Source organism: Hyperolius riggenbachi, chromosome 10 (genome assembly GCF_040937935.1).
Source record: "Hyperolius riggenbachi isolate aHypRig1 chromosome 10, aHypRig1.pri, whole genome shotgun sequence".
Classification (NCBI taxonomy): domain Eukaryota; kingdom Metazoa; phylum Chordata; class Amphibia; order Anura; family Hyperoliidae; genus Hyperolius; species Hyperolius riggenbachi.
The window spans coordinates 266910847-266924285 of record NC_090655.1 but is presented as its reverse complement, the minus strand read 5'-3'; the positions used below and the strand labels follow the sequence as shown (position 1 = coordinate 266924285).

General features: G+C 46.1%; 1 protein-coding gene across 4 annotated transcripts in view; it reads left to right on the top strand.

The window, feature by feature from the left end:
* The window catches only part of LOC137535393 (zinc finger protein 182-like), a 90502-nt gene that overhangs the window by 60002 nt on the left and 17061 nt on the right, over window positions 1–13439 (top strand). The window contains exon 4 of one of the 4 annotated variants that reach the window (XM_068257226.1): window positions 3157–3564. The exons of the other annotated variants lie outside the window; for them this stretch is intronic. Within the exon in view, the coding sequence (XP_068113327.1) occupies window positions 3157–3564 (408 nt within the window). The remainder of the gene's footprint in view (window positions 1–3156; window positions 3565–13439) is intronic. 4 annotated transcript variants of the gene reach the window in all.

Here is a 13439-nt window from a genome sequence, read left to right as displayed (position 1 = left end):
CTGTCCCTGTTTCCTCCTCATTTGTCCCTCTTTCAGGACTTTGTCCCTCTTTCTATGTTAATATATATATATATATTTCTACTGCAAAATGTGTTTGATTGACTCTAAACTTTATTACCATCCTTTAAATTGATATATTACTCATTTTAATGAACCAGGATAGAAAGGACTAGTTAGTTTGAATTATAAAACAACATATTTTTCTTATGAAATCTTTATCGCATGTGTGATTGGGGGTGTGATTAGGGGTGTGGCTTAAGTGTCCCTCTTTCTCGTCTCAAAAAGTTGGGAGGTATGCATACTTGCTATATATTGGGCAGAGCAGAGGTCGTGGTGGACATACTTGTTATAAGTTGGGCAGAGCAGAGGTCGGGGTGGACATACTTGTTATATATTGGGCAGAGCAGAGGTCGGGGTGGACATACTTGTTATATATTGGGCAGAGCAGAGGTCGGGGTGGACATACTTGTTATATATTGGGCAGAGCAGAGGTTGGGGTGACATACTTGTTATATATTAGGCAGAGCAGAGGCCGGGGTGGACATACTTGTTATATATTGGGCAGAGCAGGGGTCGGGGTGGGCATACTTGTTATATATTGGGCAGAGCAGAGGTCGGGGTGGACATACTTGTTATATATTGGGCTAAGCAGAGGCCGGGGTGGACATACTTGTTATATATTGGGGAGAGCAGAGGCCGGGGTGGGCATACTTGTTATATATTGGGCAGAGAAGAGGTCGGGGTGGACATACTTGTTATATATTGGGCAGAGCAGAGGTCGGGGTGGACATACTTGTTATATATTGGGCAGAGCAGAGGTCGGGGTGGGCATACTTGTTATATATTGGGCAGAGCAGAGGTTGGGGTGGACATGCTTGTTATATATCGGGCAGAGCCGAGGTCGGGGTGGACATACTTGTTATATATTGGGAAGAGCAGAGGTCGGGGTGGACATACTTGTTATATATTGAGCAGAGGTTGGGGTGGACATACTTGTTATATATTGAGCAGAGCAGAGGTCGGGGTGGGCATACTTGTTATATATTGGGCAGAGCAGAGGTCGGGGTAGACATACTTGTTATATATTGGGCAGAGCAGAGGTCGGGGTAGACATACTTGTTATATATTGGGCAGAGCAGAGGTCGGGATGGACACACTTGTTATATATTGAGCAGAGGTTGGGGTGGACATACTTGTTATGTATTGGGCAGAGCAGAGGTCGGGGTGGACATACTTGTTATATATTGAGCAGAGCAGAGGTCGGGGTGGACATACTTGTTATATATTGGGCAGAGCAGAGGTCGGGGTAGACATACTTGTTATATATTGGGCAGAGCAGAGGTCGGGATGGACACACTTGTTATATATTGAGCAGAGGTTGGGGTGGACATACTTGTTATATATTGAGCAGGGCAGAGGTCGGGGTGGACATACTTGTTATATATTGGGCAGAGCAGAGGTCGGGGTGGACATACTTGTTATATATTGGGCAGAGGTTGGGGTGGATATACTTGTTACATATTGGGCAGAGCAGAGGTTGGTGTGGACATACTTGTTATATATTGGGCAGAGCAGAGGTCGGGATGGACACACTTGTTATATATTGAGCAGAGGTCGGGGTGGACATACTTATTATATATTGGGCAGTGCAGAGGTCGGGGTGGACATACTTGTTATATATTGGGCAGAGCAGAGGTCGGGGTGGACATGCTTGTTATATATTGGGCAGAGCAGAGGTCGGGGTGGACATACTTGTTATATATTGGGCAGAGCAGAGGTCGGGGTGGACATACTTGTTATATATTGGGCAGAGCAGAGGTCGGGGTGGACATACTTGTTATATATTGGGCAGAGCAGAGGTCGGGGTGGTCATACTTGTTATAGATTGGGCAGAGCAGAGGTCTGGGTGGACATACTTGTTATATATTGGGCAGAGCAGAGGTCTGGGTGGACATACTTATATAATGGGCAGAGGTCGGGTGGAGACACTTGTTATATATTGGGCAGAGCAGAGGTTGGGTGGACGAGTCGAGTTTGAACAAAGATGATGGCTGGTGGGTCAAAGCTAGGAGGTGGAGCCAGGTAACAAGGGACGTGGCAGCAGGGTAGTTCCTAGACTAAATTGCACCCACGGCGAGGGTGTAAAAATTTCGCCCCCCCCCCCATGGACTCATGAACCCGTACTATGCCCCAAGTGTAAGTAGTCAGGTAGGTGTGCACCTAGTATAGGTAGCCAGGCATAGGTGCACCCAGTATGGGTAGCCAGCTGTAGATGCCCCCGGTATAGATAGCTAGCTATAGGTGCTCCTAGTATAGGTTAGCTAGGTATAGGTGCCTTAAGTATAGGTAGCTAGGTATAGTTGCAGCCAGTATATGTTAGCTAGGTGTAGGAGCCTTCAGTATAGGTGCAGCCAGTATATGTTAGCTAGGTTTAGGTTCCTTCAGTATAGGTAGCTAGGTATAGTTGCAGCCAGTATAGGTTAGCTTGGTATAGGTGCCTTCAGTATAGGTAGCTAGGTATAGTTGCAGCCAGTATATGTTAGCTAGCTTTAGGTGCCTTCAATATAGGTAGCTATGTATAGGTGCAACCAGTATAGGTTAGCTAGGTAAAGGTGCCTTCAGTATAGGTAGCTAGGTATAGTTGCAGCCAGTATAGGCTAGCTAGGTATAGGTGCAGCCAGTATAGGTAGTTATACACATTTCGTGTGTCTTGTCTACTCTGTAAGCTGTATGCTGTTGTAACAATACAGTTTACTTGAAGAAGCGAATAGTGTACCGTCTCCTTCTTTTGCATTATGGTCAGGATATGGAGCTGCAGTCCCCTCTGCCTATTTCATCAGGTGCCAGAGCCATAAGTAATGATAATTAGCTGCAGTCCTCTGCTCCCATCTTCCTCTGTCTCCAGCTGTTCTCTCCTCACATCCTCATCCATCTACCGCTGCCAGCACTGCTGTAACCTCCCAGGAATGTGTGCATGGAGAGGAGGAGAGAAGCACCAGATGATGAGCAAGGCACACTGGAAGAGAGGACTGTGGTACTGAATGTGCAGCTACCACAGCTTATGGGATATTATCACCCCTAGCAAATTATGTTAATTTTCTGTGCTCTCTTTATTACTGCTAATATCTTACAGCTATAATCTGTTATCCTTTTCAGAACTAAGGTCTGAGCTCAAAGAACAAGATACTTATGTGAGGAGTGATCAGCTGTCTATGGAGGAGGGTGACATGATGAGGACAATTAAAGAGGAAGAAGAGACATATGTGAGGAGTGATCAGCAGTCTATGGAGGAGGGTGACATGATGAGGACAATTAAAGAAGAAGAGATATATGTGAGGAGTGATCAGCAGTCTATGGAGGAGGGTGACATGATGAGGACAATTAAAGAAGAAGAGACATATGTGAGGAGTGATCAGCAGTCTGCAGAGGAGGGGGACATGATGAGGACAATTAAAGAGGAGGAAGAAGAGATGTGTGTGAGGAGTGATCAGCAGTCTATGGAGGAGGGTGACATGATGAAAGCAGGATGGAAGAAGGAAGACATTATTACAGGGATGAGCAGTGGTGAGTGATAAATATTTGATATTCAAAAGACTTATTAAGTTGACTAAGAAATATGTCCCAGCTGGGCACAGTAAAGGTCACATGATGCCTATAATTGGGGAGGGACTTTAAGAATGTGAGTGATGTCTGGTGGGAGGAGAGACTGAAGTGACAAGTAGCTATAATATCCCTTTAATAAAGAACTATGCCAAGTACAATCATGCTAAACAAGTATTCGCATTCACAATAGTAAGGCCTCTTTTCCACAGACTGTTGATAGGTAGTGGAATGCTTCTCAAACTCCCACAACTGCTTGCTGCTGCCAGGTAACCACTTGCTAAGCTTAACGGAGGCCTAAGAAGTTACCTCCACACTGCATGAATTTCAGGCAGGGGGTGAAAAGTGAAATGACAGGTCTGGCCAGGGTGATAATTACCACAGCACAAAGTGGGGGAACTGGAGTCATTTGGGGCAACTCTGACTGATCAGTGTGTCTCACATCAACAGCAAAACATAAATACATTATTAAGCATTTGGTACCTTTTCTCTCCTGTGCCCTCACATGTCCCAACTGATCCTGGGAAAGGCAAAAAAAATCTTACAAGCAAATTAACCTTTTAGGGGAAAAAATATCTTTACTGAATCCAGATGGCAGTCAGATACATTCCCTGGATCAACTTTGCTAGGAAATAACTAGTAATTATAGCCATGGATTTCCTTTAGTGCAAGGAAATCCGTGAGATGCAGCATCCCTGACCACTAGTGCATGCTGGTAGTTGCCCCCGCTGCTGGTGCATGCTGGGAGATGTACACTACATCTCCCAGCATGCACCAGCAGCTGGGGACACTACATCTCCCAGCATGCACCAGCTGCCAGGGACACTACATCTCCCAGCCTGCACCTGCAGCCAGGGACACTACATCTCCCAGCATGCACCAGCAGCTGGGGACACTACATCTCCCAGTGTGCACCAGCAGCCAGGGACACTACATCTCCCAGTATGCACCAGCAGCCGGGGACGCTACAGCTCCCAGTATGCACCAGCAGCCGGGGATACTACAGCTCCCAGTATGCACCAGCAGCCGGGGATGCTACAGCTCCCAGTATGCTCCAGCAGCCGGGGATGCTACAGCTCCCAGTATGCATCAGCAGCCGGGGATGCTACAGCTCCCAGTATGCACCAGCAGCCGGGGTGCTACAGCTCCCAGTATGCACCAGCAGCTGGGGACACTACATCTCCCAGCATGCACCAGTTGCTAGGGACACTACATCTCCCAGCATGCACCAGTTGCCAGGGACACTACATCTCCCAGCATGCACCAGCTGCCAGGGACACTACATCTCCCTGCATGCACCAGCAGCCAGGGACACTACATCTCCCAGCATGCACCAGCAGCCGGGGACACTACATCTCCCAGCATGCACCAGCAGCCAGGGACACTACATCTGTCAGCATGCACCAGCAGCCAGGGACACTACATCTCCCAGTATGCACCAGCAGCCAGGAACACTACATCCCCCAGTGTGCACCAGCAGCTGGGGACACTACATCTCCCAGTGTGCACCAGCAGCCAGGGACACTACATCTCCCAGTATGCACCAGCAGCCAGGGTCACTACATCTCCCAGCATGCACCAGCAGCCAGGGACACTACATCTCCCAGCATGCACCAGCAGCCAGGGACACTACATCTCCCAGCATGCACCAGCAGCCAGGGACACTACATCTCCCAGCATGCACCAGCAGCCAGGGACACTACATCTCCCAGCATGCGCCAGCAGCCAGGGTCACTACATCTCCCAGAATGCACCAGCAGCCGGGGACACTACAGCTCCCAGAATGCACCAGCAGCCGGGGTGCTACAGCTCCCTGTATGCACCAGCAGCCGGGGACACTACAGCTTCCAGCATGCACCAGCAGCCAGGGATGCTACAGCTCCCAGTATGCACCAGCAGCTGGGGACACTACATCTCCCAGCATGCACCACTTGCTAGGGACATTACATCTCCCAGCATGCACCAGCTGCCAGGTACACTACATCTCCCAGCATGCACCAGCAGCCAGGGACACTACATCTCCCAGCATGCACCAGCAGCCGGGGACACTACATCTCCCAGCATGCACCAGCAGCCGGGGACACTACATCCGCCAGTATGCACCAGCAGCCAGGGACACTACATCTCCCAGCATGCACCAGCAGCCAGGGTCACTACATCTCCATGTGTGCACCAGCACCCAGGAACACTACATCTCCCAGCGTGCACCAGCAGCCAGGGACACTACATCTGCCAGCATGCACCAGCAGCCAGGGTCACTACATCTCCATGTGTGCACCAGCAGCCAGGAACACTACATCTCCCAGCATGCACCAGCAGACAAGGTCACTACATCTCCCAGTATGCACCAGCAGCCAGGGTCACTACATCTCCCAGTATGCACCAGCAGCCAGGGACACTACATCTCCCAGCATGCACCAGCAGCCAGGGACACTACATCTCCCAGCATGCACCAGCAGCCAGGGTCACTACATCTCCATGTGTGCACCAGCACCCAGGAACACTACATCTCCCAGCGTGCACCAGCAGCCAGGGTCACTACATCTCCCAGTATGCACCAGCAGCCAGGGACACTACATCTCCCAGCATGCACCAGCAGCCAGGGACACTACATCTCCCAGCATGCACCAGCAGCCAGGGTCACTACATCTCCATGTGTGCACCAGCAGCCAGGAACACTACATCTCCCAGCGTGCACCAGCAGCCGGGGACACTACATCTGCCAGCGTGCACCAGCAGCCAGGGTCACTACATCTCCCAGCGTGCACCAGCAGCCAGGGTCACTACATCTCCCAGTGTGCACCAGCAGCCAGGGACACTACATCTCCCAGCATGCACCAGCAGCCAGGGTCACTACATTTACATGTGTGCACCAGCAGCCAGGAACACTACATCTCCCAGCGTGCACCAGCAGCCAGGGACACTACATCTCCCAGCGTGCACCAGCAGCCAGGGACACTACAGCTCCCAGCATGCACCAGCAGCCAGGGACACTACATCTCCCAGTATGCACCAGCAGCCGGGGACGCTACATCTCCCAGTATGCACCAGCAGCCAGGGACGCTACAGCTCCCAGTATGCACCAGCAGCCAGGGACACTACATCTCCCAGTATGCACCAGCAGCCAGGGTCACTACATCTCCCAGCATGCACCAGCAGCCAGGGACACTACATCTCCCAGCATGCACCAGCAGCCAGGGCCGCTACATCTCCCAGTATGCACCAGCAGCCGGGCACACTACAGCTCCCAGTATGCACCAGCAGCCAGGGATACTACAGCTCCCAGTATGCACCAGCAGCCAGGGACACTACATCTCCCAGCATGCACCAGCAGCCAGGGTCACTACATCTCCATGTGTGCACCAGCAGCCAGGAACACTACATCTCCCAGCATGCACCAGCAGCCAGGGACACTACATCTCCATGTGTGCACCAGCAGCCAGGAACACTACATCTCCCAGCATGCACCAGCAGCCAGGGACACTACATCTCCATGTGTGCACCAGCAGCCAGGGACACTACAGCGTGCACCAGCAGCCAGGGACACTACATCTCCCAGCGTGCACCAGCAGCCAGGGACACTACAGCTCCCAGCATGCACCAGCAGCCAGGGTCACTACAGCTCCCAGTATGCACCAGCAGCCAGGAACACTACATCTCCCAGCCTGCACCAGCAGCCGGGGATGCTACAGCTCCCAGCATGCACCAGCAGCCAGGGACACTGCATCTCCCAGCATGCACCAGCAGCCAGGGTCACTGCATCTCCCAGCATGCAGAAGCAGCCAGGGAAGGTTCATCTCCCAGTATGCAGCAGCAGCCAGGAACACTTCATCTCCCAGTATGCACCAGCAGCCAGGGACACTGCATCTCCCAGCATGCACCAGCAGCCGGGGATGCTACAGCTCCCAGTAAGCACCAGCAGCCAGGGACACTGCATCTCCCAGCATGCACCAGCAGCCAGGGACACTACATCTCCCAGCGTGCACCAGCAGCCGGGGATGCTACAGCTCCCAGCATGCACCAGCAGCCAGGGACACTGCATCTCCCAGCATGCACCAGCAGCCAGGGTCACTGCATCTCCCAGCATGCAGAAGCAGCCAGGGAAGGTTCATCTCTCAGCATGCACTGGGGGCCCGGGGATGTGCTGGGCTTGCAGGCACTTGGTGGTTTTGTTTCAGTTACAGGTGCAGGATGGAAGGTGTGGAGCCGCCCTGTAGGTAAGGTAATGTAACGCGGCCCCTCACATAGCACACATCATTTACACACCTCTCTTAGGCTTTGTTCACAACTAAAATCGCAGTCGCTGAGGCCAACGTTTTGCGATTTTGTGAGTGTTTTTTCCCTCCCGGCGCTTACCTGCGCGCTATGATTTTTTTGTAAAGCGCTTTTCTAAGCACTTTTGCAGAGCGTTTCTGCTTTTTCACTTCCTGACGTCAGGAATTCTTTCACCCGTAAATGAATAAATACAATGTATTTATTCATGAAAGCGCAAACACAATCGCCGCACAAAGCGATTTTGTGAGCTTTTTGCGATTTTCCTATACCTTCCATTGTATCAGAATCGCCTTAAAAATGGTACAGGCATCACTTTGCTGAGCGGAAAGCAGCTGAAATGCACTATGAATTGTCCCATAAGCATTCATTGCACAAGCCTTTTTAGGGCGATTTGTAAAATCACCGGCGCAAAACGCCCTATGTGTGAACAAGCCCTTAGGGTGAGCCTTGTTTAACCAGTTCATCACTTAGGGGTTTTTCCCCTTATTGACCAGAGCAATTTTCACCCTTCAGCGCTCCTCCCTTTCAGTTAGCAATAACTTTATCACTACTTGGTCTTTCTATCACATTGAAATTATTTAGATCTTGATTTTTTTTCGCCACCAATTGGGCTTTTTTTGGGTGGTACATTTTGCTAAGAATTTTTTTTTCTAAGTGCATTTTAATGGGAATAATATATTTCCAGCCATTATAGTTTTAAAATAACACATGCTACCATAATTAAAACCCATATATTTTATTTGCCCAATTGTCACGGTTATTACACTATTTAATATAAATAGCAGCAAATGAGCCAAATTAGGTAAAAAAATGCCATGGATGATTGTAGTCACAACTCAAACCAAAAAAGAAAGCCATCCATATAGCAAGTAATGATAATAATAAATTGTAATACGCTAGGTACCAGCAAATATGAACAAGTTTATTAGGGACTTATCCCTTTAAAAACAAAAATAAAACACATAGCAGGGGAAACGGGCTAGCTGTCACAGCAAAGAATGACACATACAATAATGGTCATCAGCCACAAAATAAAGTATAATATTGTACAATGTAACAGAGACCAATCTTAAAGTGAATACATGCATATATATAAGAGTACAAGCAATCCTCCTATCAATGTTTCTCCAGTAAACTATTCTGCCGGCTATATGGAGAGTAAAACCACCAGAGTAAATGAAGGGTGGATAAGAGAAAGGAGGAAGCTTACCACCAAAGGTCCCTGTATCGACAGCCTGGCCAGCACCCCTGCTAGATCTCACATGTTCCGCAGACCCCTCTGCTTCCTCGGAGATAAAAGAATTAGGGCTGGAAAGCCCCCTTATAAAGTTCCTATGCAGCGCGTATTAGCGCGGCATCCGTTCTGGTTACTTCCTGATGGGCGTGGCCACGCCCCATGATGTCACCGCGCCGTGCGTTCCAAATGACGCACCGGCGCCATGCCATGAGTAACCATAAGGCTTTTGTGCGTTTCAAATGACGCACTAATATTAGACAGTAATATTCAGAACGGAGTATTTTTGCCCATATATCGGGCTAGTGATATAATAAATAAATACGATTGATTAATAATGTAGTATGATAATTAAGATTCAAACAAGATGAAATATTAATTTATATATTTGGAGAGTATAATTTGTGAGCAAGAAAAGAGAAATGCCAGTCGGACAGCGCCACCTGGAGATCTTTTAACTAATTAAAAAGTTCTATCTCAATATACAAATTGATTCTTATGCCAAAATGGGTAAGAAGGTGTATACTCGTGACATTAAAAACATGACAACTCTAAACATATATGTAGTGCAAAAATATATAAACAAATAACTCTTAATTTAAACGAATCTGTGACATAAAAAATATAAATATCAAAAAAAGTGCTTAGTGCAAATACGTTGACGTCCATTGTGTTAAATCATCTTGATTTTAGTCCATCTGTGAACAATAAAAAATTAAATAACTCCAATCACAGTCACCTAGATTTTATTTGTAGCAAATTTGAGCCGTGACCTGCATGACACCATATATACTCTCTGTGATCTATCTATATCTGTATCTGGACTGCTACTCACCTCCAGACCAGACAGATGAGATAATATGTAAAAAGTGACTTATGCATAGTGATAGTGAAACAATGATTGCATCCTGCTGTATACTCACTTACAGCATATGCAATATAATTATAATTCAAGTGATACAAATAAATTAATAATTGCAATATGCTGTTTACTCACTTCCAGCATTATGCAATAAGTGTAAAGTGTAAGGTGATATGTTAGGTAATTATATGTGCTCATATAATATGAAACAAAGTGCTACGTTCATATCAAGGTGCTAATGCACCTCAAAGTGAACTGTGCAATAAAGTGCAGATAAGGGACAATTGGAAATCAAACATGATTGTTACTCACCTATAAGATACTCATTGAGGCATATCTTCACAAACCTAAAGAACTAAGATATAAACGCATCCAAGTGTTAAAATCAAATTATAAATATACTCAACATCAAGACATGATAAAATACAAGCCACTATATGGAAGCAATCACTGAGGAAGATAACATGCAAAACTGAAGTCATCATTCAGTCCTGCAGGGCTACGAGTTTGCAATTTATAAATCCATCTCAGCTCAGCACGGAGGAGCCTGTTAACTACATCTCCTTCTCGGATATTGGTCTTAATGTGCTGTAACCCAGTAAATAGCCATCCTCTCAGGGACCCGCCATGACTGTTTAATGCATGTGTTGCCAAAGTGGTCAGCGTTTTTCCATTCATTTTATCTTGGCCGGCTAGTTTTGCTACTGAAACATGTTTCTGTAGCCTTAGCTTGAGTATGTTCTTAGTCTGGCCAACATATTGCCAACCGCAAGGGCATTGTAGTAAGTAAATCACAGCAGCGGTTTTGCAATTAATGTAGTCATTTATAAAGAATTTTTTCCCATTAGCTTTGCTGATCACATATTTTGTGGCTCTCATATTAGGACAGATTGAACAATTACCACATGCATAACTGCCTTTTATTCCCCCAATACGTGAAGGTCTCTGAAAGTGGCTATTACATAGTATGTTTCTCAAGGTGGGTGCTCTTTTAGCTGTGATGTTCGGTCGCTCAGTTAGGAAAGGTTTTAATTCCTTGTCATTCAGTAAGACATTCCAGTGTCTAGAGATTGTTTTATATAGTTCATTCCACTGGCAATTGAAGGGAGTGGTTATTCTCACCTTCCCACTCTGTTTATTGCCCCCATATATTTTTCGTTTGGGCTGTAATAAATCAGATCTAGGAGTAGCTCTGGCTCTCCTTAGTGCTGTCTCCAAACATCTCCTGGGGTAACCTCTCGCCTGGAACCGTCTCTTAAGTACCTCTGCTTCATGTTCAAATTCTCTCTCTCCTGAGCAATTACGCTTGACTCTTATGAATTGACCTATAGGTATACTCTTTTTTAATTTATTAGTATGATGTGAACTAAACTGCAATAAACTGTTAACGGCTGTTGGTTTTCTGTATATAGTTGTAGAAATAGTGCCAGTAGCTCCTTTCTTTATCAATAAATCCAAAAACTCAACTTGATCTCTGGAGGTATGGTAGGTAAGGAACAAATTGAGATCGTTTTCGTTCAAAGCCTCAAAAAACTTCACACAGAGATCATGTGGCCCCTGCCATAATATTAATAAATCGTCAATAAATCTGTACCACCCAAGTATATATGGGTGGTACAGCTTAAATTTTTCTGACCACACGATCTCTCGTTCCCACCATCCAAGATATAAATTAGCAATCGAGGGGGCACACTTGGCCCCCATCGCAACGCCTCTTACCTGTAAGTAGAATCTTGAATCAAAAACAAAGAAGTTGTGCGTTAAAACAAATGCAATCAGTTCCAATAGAAACTCTTTTTTCTGTACAGTAAAATTGCCCATATCAAGGAAATATCTGATGGATCTGATACTTTCTGGATGTACCACGTTTGAATATAGTGACTCAACATCACATGTAATTAGTATGGTGTCGTCAGACAATTCTAGGCCATCGAGATGGTTCAAAAGATCACCCGTATCCCTTATGTATGACTCTAATGATGTCACCATTGGTTGTAAAAAAGAGTCAATAAATTGACTGGCTTTTTCAGTCATATTTCCTATCCCCGAAATAATTGGTCTACCTGGGGGATATGATGCGTTTTTATGAATTTTGGGGAGCATGTCAAATGTTGCGATAGTGGGTTTCTGTATCAATAAAAATTTCTGTTCTTTCTCTGAGATTAGGCCCTCCATTAAAGCTGTATCTAGGAGGGATTTAAAATCTAATTGATAGCGTTCAAGAGGATTACAGGGCAACAACCGATAATATCTCACGTCATGAAGTTGTCGTTTTGCCTCTCGCAAATACATCTCAGTTGGCCAGATCACTACGTTGCCCCCCTTATCCGCCTCTTTTATAAGTATATCTGTTCTCTTGCGGAGAGATTGGAGGGCCTTTTGTTCCAAAGGTTCTAAATTGCTCAATGTTCTTTGGTGAATATTCATATTTTGTAGATCTTTACACACTAGATCAAAGAATATCCTGATTTCCGGTGTAAAAGAAGGTATAAATTTAGATGGTGGTTTTAGGCCATGATCACTCACCTGACGATCTTCATTTTATTGTAAGAGGTCCAACAGATCTTCCAATGCTTGTTGGTCATGTGTATCAAATCCAAGATCAATCAGCTCTTGGTCTTGTAAGGGTTTAGTAGCATATATTTTTTTAAGAGTTAACCGTCTGCAAAATAAAAAAACATCTTTTAGAACTTCAAATTGATCCATCTGATTATTAGGGGCAAAAGACAAACCCCTAGACAAAACTTTGATCTCATAGGGTGAGAGTGGTTGTGGTGACAAATTTACCACCTGTAGTACCTCATCTTCAGGTCGTTGTTGTCCAATCTTGCGTTTCTTGATCTTTGGATCTCCTCGACTCCCCGAGGTGTATGAACAGGAGGCCCCCTGTCTCCCATCCTGTGTCCCTTCAGTATCGGACTCAGTTATTTCACTTGAGTCAGAAACATATGAGTTCAGGCTCGCACCATGTGGTCTAGGGGGTACTTTGTTGGGTGGGTCATCTGTAGGATTTTGACCTTTTTTGGGGATCCTCTTCTTTCTTTTCCAGAGCCCCCCACCCTTAGGGTTTCCAGAATGTCTCCATAGAAATGCTTTTTTCAAGCTATAGTCCATCCTATCCCTATCTAATTTCTTCCTCTTGGTGTTAATAATATCTTGTTCAATTTTACTGAGTTCCTTTTTGAGATCAGTCATAAAGACTTCAATCCTATCTTTTGGACCCGCCTGGATCACCTGTTTTTTTAGGTCTGTAATTTTAGTCTTTAGTTGTTCTAATAGTTCTCTATCATAGTCAAGAAGCATTTCAACAATAATGTGTGAGCATTTGGCTAACCCACCTTCCCAGATTTTTTTCTTTTCTGGGTTAAGTTGCCAAGATGGAAATATTTGCACTCGTAGCTTTATAAATTGCAAACTCGTAGCCCTGCAGGACTGAATGATGACTTCAGTTTTGCATGTTATCTTCCT